At 38.7% G+C, this 15,416-nt stretch overlaps 2 protein-coding genes across 2 annotated transcripts; both read right to left on the reverse strand.

Annotated features, from left to right (window-relative positions):
* Positions 1 to 4,121: 4,121 nt before the first annotated feature.
* Positions 4,122 to 5,973, reverse strand: LOC121374874. The gene is made up of 5 exons (XM_041501987.1): positions 5,815 to 5,973; positions 5,648 to 5,689; positions 4,760 to 4,864; positions 4,486 to 4,599; positions 4,122 to 4,212 (listed from the first exon to the last, which is right to left on the reverse strand). The coding sequence occupies exons 1-5, from the start codon at positions 5,829 to 5,831 to the stop codon at positions 4,140 to 4,142; spliced, it is 351 nt and encodes a 116-aa protein (XP_041357921.1). The 5' UTR covers positions 5,832 to 5,973; the 3' UTR covers positions 4,122 to 4,139.
* Positions 5,974 to 9,973: 4,000 nt separating this feature from the next.
* Positions 9,974 to 10,438, reverse strand: LOC121374698. Its single transcript, XM_041501803.1, has one exon. It carries the CDS (start codon positions 10,436 to 10,438, stop codon positions 9,974 to 9,976), a length of 465 nt encoding a protein of 154 aa, XP_041357737.1.
* Positions 10,439 to 15,416: the final 4,978 nt, after the last annotated feature.

Below are 15,416 nucleotides of genomic sequence, written 5' to 3' on the forward strand. Positions count from 1 at the left end.
CTTTCCTGTCTGTGGGATGGTGCATAGACAAGATCCCTTACTGCATTAGGAAAAATGTAGCGGGTTTCCTCTGATGACTACATGTCAGAATTACCAAATGTTTGACATCCAATATCCGATGATTAATTAATCAAGTGTGCTTCAGTGGTGTCGTTAAACAAAACAAAACACATTTTTGTTATCAAGGTGCCTAGCCAATTTATTACATGCAGTTCAGAAGTAACACAAAAGGCCAACAAGTGTTTGGTGTGGAGGGTAGTTAATAATTCACCTTTCAAATTGGGTCAATGAATTTTCAGAAGTCTGAGCATCAGTAGTGAGTAGCCTAGTAAGTAATATTCCCTAACACTGCCACCTGACATGGGTGTATTTGGACTTTTCAAGATAATTAGCTACTGGTTTGTAATCTTAAACATGTACATTTGCAACTATCCCGAGTACACTGACTGTAAGAGAGCTAGCGTAGCTGAATGTGGGTGCTGTCGGATTTCTTTCTGTACTATGTGTATTAGTGATTAATATGTTGATTTTTTTTAATCAGTTAACTCGAAAATGATCGATGTAAAGGTATTTGACGTCAAACATAGGATTGTTGTGGTATTAGAGCGGAAATCTTTGCCAACTGTTTGGTTGTCGGGAATTGCCAAAAAAATACATAGCTTGGTCTCTGACTGTAATGAGAGCGTATTTATGTCCAAATGCCCGTCTAGCTCTCTCACAGGCAGAGTACTCTTGTGCCCATGACAGGCGTGCGCTACAACAGCTTGTTCTGAATGTTCACGTAAAACCCTATGACCTGACTTGACTTGACCTGATAATGTCTATTACGATTTGAGGGGTTCCGCGCGGCTATCAAACAATACCTTGTGATCTTAATAAAAGAGGCACATCTTTTTAGTGTGTCTAGACACAGTGTCTGGGGACCGTCTAAATATACACCTGCCAATCAGAAACCACAAGTACAGGCCACGGAAAGAAAAGACCAATTAACCAAGAAAACACTCCGATTATTATTTCAGTACGTGTGTTAATTTATGTACAAAACATAATACAGTTATTTCAACACTGACAATGGTGGCTTATTTTGTATAGAAAAATAATATATACTTGTTGCCGGTTTACTGGGATGGATATTATAACAGAACATTGCGATGCATCCGCAAAAATCAGGTACGTTTGTTTCTTCAGTTCTAAAACTAATTCCTGACGTGACACGCTAAGTATTACGTAACCACCAACTCGCCGGAGGGTGTATTCACAGGGATGGTACAAAATGGCCGTGCCCGTTATATATAATAGCCGTCACATTTAACCGTTTTATTAATTAACTATACGATTATACTTGTTGATATTAAGCAATAATGTGCACTATATATCGTTGACTATGCATACCAAGCCAAATGCCTTAATTATCCCCTCGTTTAAAGTCATACAAGGATTTTGTATTTATGAAAATCTATGTAAATTTTGTGAAATATCGTGTTTTGGCACAATACTCTAGAAGCTGAAGTACCTACTTAAAGCACTTTTATATGCCCTGGGGTTCACTTTAGATATTGTTCACTATGCTCCACTATATTGAAAAACAAAGTTTGGTCCCGCACTCTGGATCATGTGGGTAAATACACCATGTTAAGTTCAAGATGGCGACCATTTAATTTTTTTTTACATCTTCGCAAGCCAAGATACTATTTAGTCTAACCACTAGTACTGCATTGCGTAATGTAGCAGTTAAACGGAATGGTACCGTGGCTTGCGAATATGTTTTTACCACGAAATATGAATATAATTAAGGATATTAAACGAGCTTCCATTTCATATCATGTTTATGTACAGTCCTGGGTGAAATAACTTTTTAATTGTTACGAGCTTTAACTAGTGACAATATAAGTTGTAGAAGCATCACGAGGAGTTTATGGATTTTTATACGATTTTTATAATTATTTCACGAGGGACCTTATCATGATACGAAATGATAGCGAGTTTTATTACCCATTATCGATTTTTATTTATATCACTTATCTCGTTTGATTGACATAATGAATATTATTACCCATATGATTAAAAATATATTGGTACATATCAAAGTGTTAGTCCCACAAGAACGTCAAGTGTGAAATCGTACGTAACACCCTGACATCATACGACTGGCGCACTATATGACCTTACTGGAACGTTAATGAAACGAGTTCAGTGAATAAATTTAAATCGATTAATGGGTAATAACTAGGATACTAAACTCGCTACCATTTCATATCATGTGTATGTCCCTCGTGAAATAATTTTCATTGTCACATGACAATTGAACATTATTTTACTCTGGACATAAGCATGATACGAAATAGAAGCTCGTTTGATTTCCTATAAATACAAGCATCATTTAGCTTATTATATTTTATTCTCCTTCACGTTCAATATGTGTAACATTAGCAAACGGCGGGACGTAGCCCAGTAGTAAAGCACACGCCTGATGCGCGGTCGGTTTAAGAAGAAGAAGTTTGTTTTGTTTAACGACACCACTAGAGCACATTGATTTGTTAATCATCGGCTATTGGATGTCAAACATTTGGTAAATTTGACAAATAATCTTAAGAGAGGAAATCCGCTACATTTTTCAATTAGTAGCAAGGGATGTTTTATATGCACCATCCCACAAACAGGATAACACATACCACGGCCTCTGATATACCAGTCGTGGTGCACTGGCTGGAACGAGCGGGCGGTTTAGGATCTTTGGGCTATGTCTCATTCTAACCAGTACACCCCGACTAATATATCAAAGGTATATGCTATCTTCTCTGTGGGATGGTGCATATAAAAATTTATATTTTCAACACCCATAGCTTCGCATAAATTGTAGTAGGTAGTTTTACAGGTATCGCAAGGATAGTGGATGAAATAATATTGCATACATTTATTGATGAGAAAAACAACGAGTTTTATTAACAAGTGCTGTGGCATTTATCACTGATAAACGGACTGGACCCATTTTAAACTGTGGACGGGATTTAGCCCAGTTGGTTGAATGCTAGCTTGAGGTGCTTGCGTCGCAGAACCGAACTATCTAGGTGGATCCATTCCACTGATTGGGGTTTTTCTTGTTCCAACCAGTGCACCACAACTGGTCAAAGGCCGTGGTATGTGCTTTTCTGTCTGTAGGAAAGTGCAGATAAAAAGATTCCTTGTTGCATTAGAAAAAAATTAAGCGGGTTTCCTCTGATGACTACGTGTCAGAATTACCAAATGTTTGACATCTAATAGCCGATGATTAATTTATGAATGTACTCTTGTGGTGTCGTTAAACAAAACAAACTTTAACTTTTAGTATTAACTGTGTTATTTAAAGTTACGTGCATTTCTAACTTAGTCTCATGTTATCATGTATAGTGCTACCTATAGATAAGAAAATATGTTTTATTATATAACATTTAGTGAAATATCTTAAAATATCAGTGAAATAAAAGTGTTACCAGTCACTCAGCGACGATAACACACTTTAGGGTGAAAATTTCACTATGTCACTCTAAAATGTGTTATCGTCACTGTAAAAAAGTAGTAAGTAGTAAGGGGGCCTGTCTGGAAGCATGACCTACTTTCTCGTGACCTACTGACCTACTGACCTACTTAGACCAGACGCCCGAGTGTATAAAAAGTTGCGCCATTCCGAGCTGAACCACAAACATTGCAGCTGTTAGATAACTGTATCGGACTGTCATTATTTGATTGTGAGGAAGATTCACCGAGAAAAAAAAGTAAATATGTATTATAGTTTATACATTTAACTACTATAGGGATGAGTATGAATTGGTGGTAGAAAAATAATTATACAATAAATGTGTATTTAACGATGTAAAGGTGATGCGTTTATTTTTAAGCCCAGAAATGTGTCCTCTAAATATACGAAACACATTTTAATATAAATAAAAGTTTTCCCAACGTTATTTGAAGACTGAACACCATTTTTCGCATATCACATGAATGCTTTGTCGCACTCGACACAGCTACAAAATAATTGAAGTATACTGGAGAGAATGAAACAGTTAACAGACTCTACTTTTCCTAATCAGCCGACGATCGAATTACTATACCCAGGTTATTATTGGCCAAACATCATAACACAGTTTTATTTTATTGTTTATTTACAGTGTATCGTGAAACTCTTGCAATGACCTGATGATCATTGCAAGAACTCGTTTTTGTTCCTGTCTGCTCCTGAAAAAGAAAAAAAAAACCCCATTAAATGTTGATTTTGATTTTTAACAGCTTAAGATATTTAACACGTAAAAATTTTTTTTCTCAGTTTAATGTCATTTAATCAGTATGTCTAATCTTTGTATAAGAGAGAGAACATACACGCAATCACTCCACCTCCTTAATGCCAGATTGAACGCACTTGAACATTAATATTAAAAGCAACATCCAAAACAAAATAACGTAATACAATAAAGCACAGTAGGGTATAGTGTGTTTTCAGTAAATACTTACATATAGGGGGTCTTCAAAATAGACCTCAATATAGAGTTGGCGACGGTGGCGCTCGTGGTGGCGACAGGGCTGCCGGAGGCGACGACGGTGGAGGGCGTGTAGATAAACACGTCGCTGAAAATATAGGAGATACGTAAAATAAAAAGAAGAGCATTGTTCATTATTAGCTTTAAGGCGACTGACAATTCTTAAGAGTTGTACTGATTTTAAAATCGTTGCAATATATAACTGAATGCAATTTTAATATTTATTTTATGTAAAACTTAACACTTACTCATCATCACTATCCATGGCGCTCGTGGTGGCGTCAGGACTGCTGGAGACGACGGTAGTGGTGACGCTTGAAGGAGCGAGAGGGGGGCAGGTAAATTCTTCTTCGCTGGAAATATACAAGTGATACTGTAAATCATTTAATTATTAGAGATCGTAACAATTTAGCGACGTCCATACCAATGATATATTAACGACATAAAACTTTTAGCGAGGTCAGCATATATATATATATATATATATATCAAACAAGTTGATTTGTAAAACTACAATACAGTTTATTACTAATGAAAAGAACCGTCGATGTACATGTATTTGACGTTATGCAACGCGCACTGTCTCCGGTTGTCTCAAACATAATATCAGCGAAACAGTTGCTGCGCACCACATTACCAGTTCTATCCAATCGGCTGCCTGGTTACTTTAAATGACCTCAGTAGTGTTAAACGTACTTTCCTCCTTTTGATATCTACATATTACTAATTGTTGTTGTTTGCTATAATTTGTTATTTATTTTATTTTAATTTACCGAATATTGAAGAACAGACAAAAGACAATATAATCTGTTACACTACATGTACTTTATTAGAGTTAAAGTTTAGGTTTTTTTTATGTTAGCGATTAATATTTTATGTACTTTATTTTTGCTGGTCAACCAGACTATGTTTTTTATTATTCATATATGAACATGGAAATAAAGTTATTGTATTGTATTGTATACTTATTCAATCAATCAACAGTATATTGTTTGTTCACTTAATCATTGACAAACAATTGATCGACATATTGGTTGTTGCAAAGTTTGGACAATCTACGAAACAACAGAGCCTGTATTTCGTAGACGTTGAATAAAAGATAAAAAGTCTAGTAACAATTTATAAAATAATCTAACCTTAATTCATCGAACAGACGTTCGAAATCAAAATCATCGATACTGAAAAAAAAGAACGACATTTAATGTAACTGATATTTCTTAAGAGGTGTACTGATTTTAAAATCGTTGCAATATATAAATGAATGCAATTTTAATACGTAAAAAGAAGTAAATGTAAAACTTACGTTTCAAAGGGGTGCATGGCTGTGTCCAAAGTAACGAATGACTGTTAGCAGCTGTGTTCAAAGTAATGAATGATTGTTAGCAATGAATTTATAATCGTCATACTATGATGCGAGCAATCAAGTCCCGTTAACATCCCCATATGCCATATGGCAACTTAATTACCGTGACACATTTTTAAAAAGATAACAACAACAACAGATGTTCCCGTTCCTCGTCGTGGGTACAGACTCGACATCGGGGGGTCCCGCCTTTGATGGTGAACGGTATCCACGGAAGAGGTGACTAAACCTTCATTGGATAAAGGCACTTTAAGTCAATGCGACACTAGATTATCGTAACGCTCCAGCGGAACCACAATGAACACGGGAAAGCGCTCCCCTCCTGGGGTGGATAATGACATCATTGTCACCTATCGAGATGTTAACAGACACACGCTAACGACAGTGGACAATACTTTTACAAATAAGTGGCGTTCTTTAATAAAGACCATGAAATAACAGGTGCCGGAATACAGGTACACAGCTTTAACTAATTAAATATGTTTTATTGTTAAAGGGACATTCCCGAGTTTGCTGCATTGTATGATGTTTCCCACTAATAAAATATTTCTACGATTAAACTTACATATTAAATACATTTTCTTGTTTGGAACATCAGTGTCTGTATATTCAGTGTGTTTCTGGTCGTCTTAATATTTATAAGAAGCCCAAACTGGATTTTGTCTTCAAATAATTTTGTACGTACGAAAAAATATGTTTTAGGAAATAAAATGAAATTTAATCTTGTACAAATACTAGAGCGATCTAAAACACGTTTAATATACAGCCACTAATATTTTATGCAGAAAAATATATTTGATATGTCTCTGTTAGTCGATAACATCTTTAAAATTGCAGCAAACTCAGGAATGTCCCTTTAAAGACCACCGTTCACCATTTCACCGCTCACCATTTCTCGTGACGTAAACGATGGAGCCAGCCACAAGACAATTAATTTGCGTATAATCATTATGACAAGCGAAAACACTGTCCTATTCATCTACATAATATGAAGCTATTTACCTCCAAACAAGGAATTGCCCTACCGTATCGTTTCGTTATGTAAATTAAATTAGAATTTTTTCTACATATGTCTTGTGGTTTAATGGATAGAGCGTAAGCGCACGGCACAGGCGAACCGAGTTTGGTTCTCAGTAGTACAATTGTTTTTTTGTTTTTTTTATAGTTTTTTCCTTCTTATATAAATCTATAGTTGTTTATTCTCTATTTGTTAGGTATACAAAACAAAATTTCACGAATATAGTAAGTAGGCCCGACTGAAAGTGAATAAAAAATTGCGGTATTGAATTTCTAACAGTCAGTGTATTAACGTGTGTGTGTGTGTGTGTGTGTGTGTGTGTGTGTGTGGTCCTTAACCATATGTCCGTATAACCGTAAAATAAAATATATTGAGTAAATAAAACATTTCCTTCCTCGTAAAATAAAGATTAATTGAATACAAATATTTATTTTTAGTATTTTATTTTAGTCATAGGGAAAGAAAGACATATTTGTCTCGAAGAAAGGAATGTGTGTGTGTGTGTGTGTGTGTGTGAAACACCCCAGCCCATTGCTTTGAAGAAAGAACGCGTGCCTGCAACTCAACGCTCCAACCTAACCTATGATCTTTTAACTGCATTTTAAACACAAGTATTTCCCTAGATTACAAACCTTTATAGACAACCAGTGTATTATGTCTGGTATATCAAAGGTCGTGGTATGTGCTGTCCTGTACATACAACTCTTGCTACTATAAAGTAGCGGTAGAAATATCCAATCACAAATCTAGTCATAGAGTAAAAAACACAAAAAAACAAACGCAATGGTTTGGTTTTTCGTTTATTTCTAAATTACAAATCACTGACACATATATAAAATGGGGGCACGCATTGGGTTACATCGAGAGGACTTAAGGGCGACATATGAATAATATTAGTGTTCATTTCACTTCATCTTCGGCCTCATCATCAGTATCATCATCATCGGTATCGTCGTCGTCTATTTCGTCCAAATATTCGCCGATCCAGGAACGATACTGATTTAATTTAGAACGAATTTGTGGTCTGACATCTCGGTTAGGATTCACAGACTGTAGAAGTTTCCTCGTGTTGGGGCCTTTGTCAAAGTAATGCATATAGGTCAGAAAGCGAAAGTACGTGTCTTTAAATAACTTCCATTGTAAAGTCTTCATGTTTCTTTCGATGGCATCTTGGGACATGTTTTTGTCTTCGTAGCGTTTTCTCTTGCTTTCGATATAGTCATGATTCATGTCGAATTCACGTTCCACCATGAGACGAATGCCTTCGTTTTCCAGGTCGGGCGACAGCTCTTCTTCTTTTTCATTTCCCTCCTCGCACGTTTTAAATCGCAGATGTCGCTGCAAGTCGCTTCCGTCTTTAAAGACCAGACCACACGTATCGCAAGACTGCATCCTCTTGACTTTTTTCAGATAGGGTTCCACCTCATCTTCTTCTTCGTCGTCACTTTCGTAGGCGGGCATGCCTGGTAGTGTTCTTTTGAATGCGTTTCTTTGCACGTAGAGCTCTTTCTCCGTCGGTGGCTGCAACTCTTCTGAGACATTCGCCATTACGTTTGTGCTTTTATACCATTCGGACGGCCCCGTCTCTAAACCATTAGGTCGAAGGCGCCAATGTTCGGTCGTGGTCGGTTTTAAGTCCACCAAGAGATGTCCGTAGGGCCTGTGGGTAGCTTCCTCAAACCGCTGCATGAAATGACGAGTATTTCCAGGATACATCTGTTGTGCCAAGGTTAGGACTTGCTGCTTGTCGATGGGGTTGTTGAACAGTGCCAGGTAATGACAGTTTCTTCTCTGTGTCGGGACCTTGCTGTGATACAGGTTCTGGTTGATGGCGATGACGGATAAGTTTCTGTGGTGACTTCCTTCCGTGAACAGGTCGGTGATGCGAGGGTCTTTTCCAGCTGTAAACATCAGGTCATCCAACACGATGAGATTTCTGACTCTCGAATCCAAATAACGATCCTTTTCCAAATTCTCGGGTATGCCTTGAACAAATTTCACTCGAGCAACCATTTTGATCGTATCATAGAGGGGTTGCCATCGTTTGTAGAGCCAAACGATGCGTTGAGGCGATGGGAAGATCTTACCATCCCTCAACAATTTGTATACCAAAAATGTCTTTCCACACGACGTGGGTCCCGACACGATCATGGTGAAGGGATGTAGCAATCTTAGGGGATGCTGCTGCTGCTGTGGTGGTGGTGGTGGCTGCTGCTGTGGTGGTGGTGGTGGTGGCTGCAGCTGTGGTGGTGGTGGTGGCTGCTGCTGTGGTGGTGGTGGTTGCAGCTGTGGTGGTGGTGGTGGTGGTGGCTGCTGCTGTGGTGGTGGTGGTGGCTGCAGCTGTGGTGGTGGTGGTGGTGGTGACTGCTGCTGTGGTGGTGGTGGTGGTTGCAGCTGTGGTGGTGGTGGTGGTGGTGGCTGCTGCTGTGGTGGTAGACCTTTAGCATGTTTTTGTTGAAAATGTCTTAACATGGCGTCTCTCCTCGAGAATGTGAAACCATATTCTGAACATGTGCTCTGCATGATGACTCTAAATGAAATGACGATATCTGACCCACATAGTTCCTTTTATAGTTTATTTAGAAATGCGTCTGCAGTTTTGGGGCTTTCCAACCCGTACCACTTTGTTGTTGTTGTTTCCGTTTCAGATCGGCCTTGGCTTGCTCCACCACTTGCTGCGTTGGGGAGACCATGACAACATTGGGTGTCGGGGGCTTGTTCTGTTCCTCTTTTTCTTTTTTCCACGTGGGATCGTAGAGTTCTAGACATCGATCCACACTGTACATGATATGACTTTTCCCACCACGTTGAATTTCGAAGTGAGGTTGAAGTTTGCCTTCTGCTTGCAATTTGTAGAAACGGGTCCACTTATCCACGTCGGGATACAATTTGTACTGGTCTGACATGTTGCTCCTCTGAAGGTTCTATCCTCAAATGATGATGGTTTTTAACAGACATCCTATTTATAGAGATCCTGCATATCTCCAGCGATCCGTGATCAAGGCCATACGGTTTTTGCTTTCATCTGATCCAGGTGACTGTCGTCCATACTAATGAAAGTCAAACAGGTGTTGAGGTCTTTTATACCATCTGATATCGAACGACGTCTGCTTCTGGAATCCACGTATTGTACTTCTTAGGCCAGTGATGCCATTTCACCAACACTTCTTTTTTCTTGTTACGATTTCTCTTTTTCACGATGTCTTGGATGCAGTATAACTGTTCTGGATGCTCTGTCACCTCTTGAATTTCGGCAGCATAGAATGTCCCTTCGATGGCATCACCACTCCAATCCTTTAATTTGTACATGTCTTTACCTTGAGACCAGTATCTTTTCTCGACGGTAAATATTTCCCCAGACCATTTCTCTTGGTATTCCCGATCGAAGGTACCACGAAGATGACTGACTCGTACTTTTTCACCTATGTCAAAAGTAAACGTTTTCTTCTTTTTCTGGATTTTCTTTTTAGATTTGATCAGATACTGCGACAGACGGACCTCTTCTTCATTCGTTTTGTTTACACTGATTGGTGTTTGACCTATCATCCTATGTATGGTATGATTATAACTATGGACGACTTTCTCTAACACATCCATGTACTTGTAAGTAAAGTTTTTTGACATATAGCGATACAGGCGCATTTTAATGGATTTAATGACCCGTTCTGCATAACTGGCTTGGTTTCATTGAGCGAAAACAACTGCGTTATACCGTGTGACTTTAATAATGCTTTGACCATATGGTTCTTGTACTCCGACCCCGAATCAGACTGAAACAGTTTGGGTTTTCTGAACTCTGACTTCCATAGATCTGTCAAAACGTCTGTCACGTGTTTGCCCCATTTTCGATTTGAGCGGCAAAACCCACAAGTATCTGGAGAACAGGTCAATTATCACCATGAGATATTTCACCCCCTCATTATATTTAGCCAAACTGACCATGTCCATCAGGTCGGATTGCCAGTGGCTGTCTAAGCCTTCCACCGTATATGTATTACGCGGAAACTTTCGCCTCACTTGATGTGTCATGGTATAGGTCTCTTGACCTTTCAACCATTTCTTAATCTGCGTTAGAGGAATTTTAAATTTATCCTCTGCTTTAACGGCTTGGTACAGTTTAACAGGACCTGCATAACTACCAGGATGTTTCGCATCGTAGTAAACAGATTTCAGGTACCGTTCCCATGGAGACATGGTTCTCGACAGACCTATAGATCATAAAGACATGCTATTTATAAACAACAGATTCGCAATATACAACACAAAATATATTACTAAAAACAGCAGAAATACATAAAATATATTACAAAACATAGCAAAAACATACAGGTGTTTCAAATGCGTCTGAACACATTGTTCACATAAGGACATCTCGGAGAGAGTCTGTAATGTTCCATCACTGGGTCGTCCATTATCTGCCATCGGTAGGCTCGTAGCCCGCAACAGTAACAGACGACGGCATCGTGATCTCCCGTGTAATAAAAACCCGCCTTGGCGAGTTCCCTCGGTTTCTGGCGTAACTGTATTGGTCACCACCCAAATGTCTGCATCCGCGTGTAGACGTTGCGCATTTCGGGACATGGCAGAACAGGTAACGTCTCGAACAGCAGTCTTCTTCTTCATCCCAGGCAGCGTCTGTTTTATATTCTTGAGCGGCATCTGTTTGATCCACGGCTTCTTTGATTTCACCATCTTCATTTTCATCCATATTGTCACAGGCAGCATCCGTTTGATCCGTGAAATGTTCTTCTGGTTTGGTAGCCATTCTTTTGATCGTATGTCTTTCTGAACATTTGCAGACTAAGACGTCGTCCTCGTCGCTACTGCTGCTGCTACTAACACGGCTCGAATATCCCGATGCCATTTTCTTCGTTCCAGATAGAGTGCAACAAGACACAAAAATGCTAGAATCATAAAAACACGTCTGCACCCCTAGGACAGTCGTAAAACAAATGACGTTTATACCACAAACCACTTTTTATAGCCACTGATAGCAGTCGTTCGGGTTGCAGAAGTTACACTGTAGGAATCCCATCTGATTTCGATGGTCGTCTTGCATGGCGCAGGGCACGATCGAGTTCAGCTCTGGTACAAAGTCACACATGACTGCGAAACAGACTTTGAGTTTTTCCCATTGGTCCAGATGAAGAAACATTCCTTTCTTCGATGGCTTGATCGCGTCAACGCACCACCACTGTCGAATGTCTACACCGACAATGTTGCTGTCCACGCTCACGTACACGTTGGACCCAATATGACGAAACAACTTCTCCTCTTTCCTTTCTTTTAAGATTGCAATGGTGTCGTCTATCTGGCTCTTACTCGTACACAGTTCGACCCAGTGTTTAAGGGTTAGTGCAATACCTCGCTTCGTGGGTAAAGTGGCATTTTCGTCGTCAAATTTCCTGATGTGAATGGCAATGTCCCCTTTCCACAGTTTGGCCACAACGTATACGTTACTTCCAAGTTCTATCTTGCATCTCGTATCGGTATTGCTTCCACTTGTCGAACAGGCCATGTCAAATGAATTCAGTTCTCGTTCGTAGAAAGTGAATGAAGTTACTAACGAAATACCCTGTGTTTTATACTCTCAAGTCTGGTCTAAGTAGGTCAGTTACGTCACGAGAAAGTAGGTCAGTTACGTCACGAGAAAGTAGGTCAGTTACGTCACGAGAAAGTAGGTCAGTAGGTCATACCAAGGCCAAGGTCACGAGAAAGTAGGTCATGCCTCCAAACAGGCCCCCTTACTACTTAGAAAGTGTTATCTTCACTATAAGAAAGTGGGAACTATTTTGCTGCTGGCATTTTGAAAATAAAGGTAAATTGCCAAAAGTTATATAATAAATAGAAAATTTCATGTTTTTTGTCAAATATGATTTATAGCTCATCTCGTGAAGTTTGCAATCATATCACACTCGTCGCACAAGCGCATAAAATGGATAATTTAAACAATAAAAATACGGCTCTAATAGTGAAACATATGCAGTAGTATTTAAAAATTAGTATATGGTCTGATACCTTAAAGGGACAGATCCTAGTTTTTAAACACTAAGGCATATTTTTCGATATTAGAGCCGTTTATGATAACTGACGCCAAACATTACTTATATTGTATTGTTTAGAATATCCATTTCCGTACAACTGAAGTATTTCTGGTCATTCTGGTGTTTCTAATACCACAGAATTAATTTTTCATGTTTTTGAAAACGCACGTGCGTCTGAGAAGTAACGGTTATGGAGTCGAGTTTTAGTCTATTTTTAACGACATTTCACCGTTTCAACATCACAGACTCTTGTTTCACTCTGTTGTAACGTTATCCAAATGTGTTGCAGGATTGTAAATTAACCAAACTTGGTGTCCATATTTACAGGTTGAAACTAGAGTCTGCGACTTTAGTAATTCAATGTGTTCTAGTGGCGTCGTTAAACTAATAAAATATTTGCATGGATAGACCATCGACTGGACATTTGAATCATGATTGGATGGGATACGCGGTAAACGTATAGAAAAGTCACTAAAAATTACATACCACATGCAGTCGAAGGAAGTAAATGTTTTATTTAACGACGCACTCAACACATTTTATTAACGGTTATATGGCGTCAGACATGCGGTCGAAAGTAAAAGATTTCCACTATTCATAATACTCATTTGTCACACCATAAAGAATCAGTTTGAAGATCTTTCTGAGAAAGAATGTTTTGAAAATGTTTTATGTAGATGACGTCCTCGAATTGAATCGGGTTTGTGTTAGTTGCTCACTGACAAACTTGGTTGCAGTGAACGATGTACATGTATATAAATTTTGGTACTAAATTGTTTTGTGAGCAAAGTGATAAAATCAGCATTTTGTTGAACTATTTATGTCTTATCTCTCATCTTGTGGTCCAGGAGCCTAATTCACAAAGGTCTCTTGGGCTCTGCTAGACAACAAAGCATCCTCTTTGTAAGTCTTTTAGCACTGCACTACGAGATCGCAAAGTTGCGAGAGTTTAGTGAATTAGGCCCCAGATACAAACTCGGCTGGAACGGTTCCTCGGCTTAAGAATTTTCCAAACCAAACCAGCATCTGGCAATCTAGGACAATGTTTTTTCTCCATATTATCAGCCAAAAGTTTAGTGATTTTTTACTAACTTGATCATCAAATTAATTCTAACACAATAATTATGCCGTGTTCTAAAGGTCTAATAGATGGTTGCCTTGGAATAGTATACTGTATTAATGCAGTATAAATCCTTGGAATTCTGTTATAATTCCTACATAAGTCCACATTATTTCCTAGTTATTTATACGATGCTTCATTGGTTGTGCCCATTGGATATGTAAACAAAATGTGTTTTGTCAATGTAACAAAAGTTAATTTAGATTAGGTTTAGACCAAATGCTGCACTTAAAAACCCCCAACTAAGATATGTTTACCGCTGACACTGTGAGCCACCTGAAAATGTTATAAAAATATTCGATGGAAATGACGAGCAAATATTCGAATACTAACTAAACAACTCATCAAATAATGGGGGTTTTTTATAGTTTGAAAATGTATAAATTACTTTTAATACCTCCACCCCCCCCACCCCCCACCCCCCAAAAAAGAAAGAAAAAAAAAGAAGAAAAAAAAAGAAGAGAAAAAACAGAAAAGAAAAGAACAAATATGCGTCTGGAACTCATACTAAAAACCACCAGATTAGTTCACGTCGTGCTCGCATCGGTCATACATACTTAACACATTCATTTGTTACGAAGAAGGATCCTCCTGAGTGTGAACATTGTCGGTGTACACTGGCGGTTCACCATATTTTGGTGGAGTGTACGTAATCACCTTGGACCGACGAGGAAATATATATTTGGAAGACAAAATGTGATGGAATCATTTCGATTCCACTCTGAACTTATCTTGAGGTTTTTACGAAATACTGATTTTTATTCGAAATTTTAATAGACTTACCTATGATATCTATACCTTTGCACATACTTACCTGTGATACTTATACTTTTGCAAAACTCTTTACACTGTTTTAACTTGATTTTAGAATTTTTTGTATTGATGTTGATCATCAATTAATTTTTATATTTACTATTGTTTGACACCCAACAGCCGATATATTTTTGTGCTGGGGTGTCGTTAAACATTCATTCATTCATTCATTCATTCATTCATCTTTCTTCTTCTTATTTTTTTTATCCCACTGCCCCCTTTCCTTTCTCTTCTTTGAATTTCATCTCATTTTTTCTAGATCTCGCAACTCTAGTCTGCCTTACTTTTACCGGTATCTACGCTACCAACCACTATGTTACTCTGCTAGTGGCATGTCACTCTCCTAGTGACATCAACAATGGATTTCTAATTCTTTCTGAGGGGCACCATGAATGGAGGGCACTGCGGTTGGATCGACTGGGGGCGTCTTGGGTGGGGTGGGGGTGGGGTAGTATACCACCGGAGGTTAGGCGTAGGCGGTTTCGGCCGTAGGGCGAGTTTAGGTTTGTCTGGGCCCCACCCCCCTCTCCCTCCCCTTCCCTAGTTG

This window comes from Gigantopelta aegis, chromosome 6 (assembly GCF_016097555.1).
Source record: "Gigantopelta aegis isolate Gae_Host chromosome 6, Gae_host_genome, whole genome shotgun sequence".
NCBI lineage: Eukaryota > Metazoa > Mollusca > Gastropoda > Neomphalida > Peltospiridae > Gigantopelta > Gigantopelta aegis.

Bases quoted from the DNA above. Each gene is read 5' to 3' on its own strand.
- LOC121374874 (XM_041501987.1), bottom strand. The intron at 4,865-5,647 runs GTTAGATTATTT...GTATATTTCCAG, and splicing joins CGTCTGTTCGATGAATTAAG to CGAAGAAGAATTTACCTGCC. The intron at 4,600-4,759 runs GTAAGTGTTAAG...CTATATTTTCAG, and splicing joins GCCATGGATAGTGATGATGA to CGACGTGTTTATCTACACGC.
- LOC121374698 (XM_041501803.1), bottom strand. From the start codon at position 10,438: ATGATAGGTCAAACACCAATCAGTGTAAACAAAACGAATGAAGAAGAG.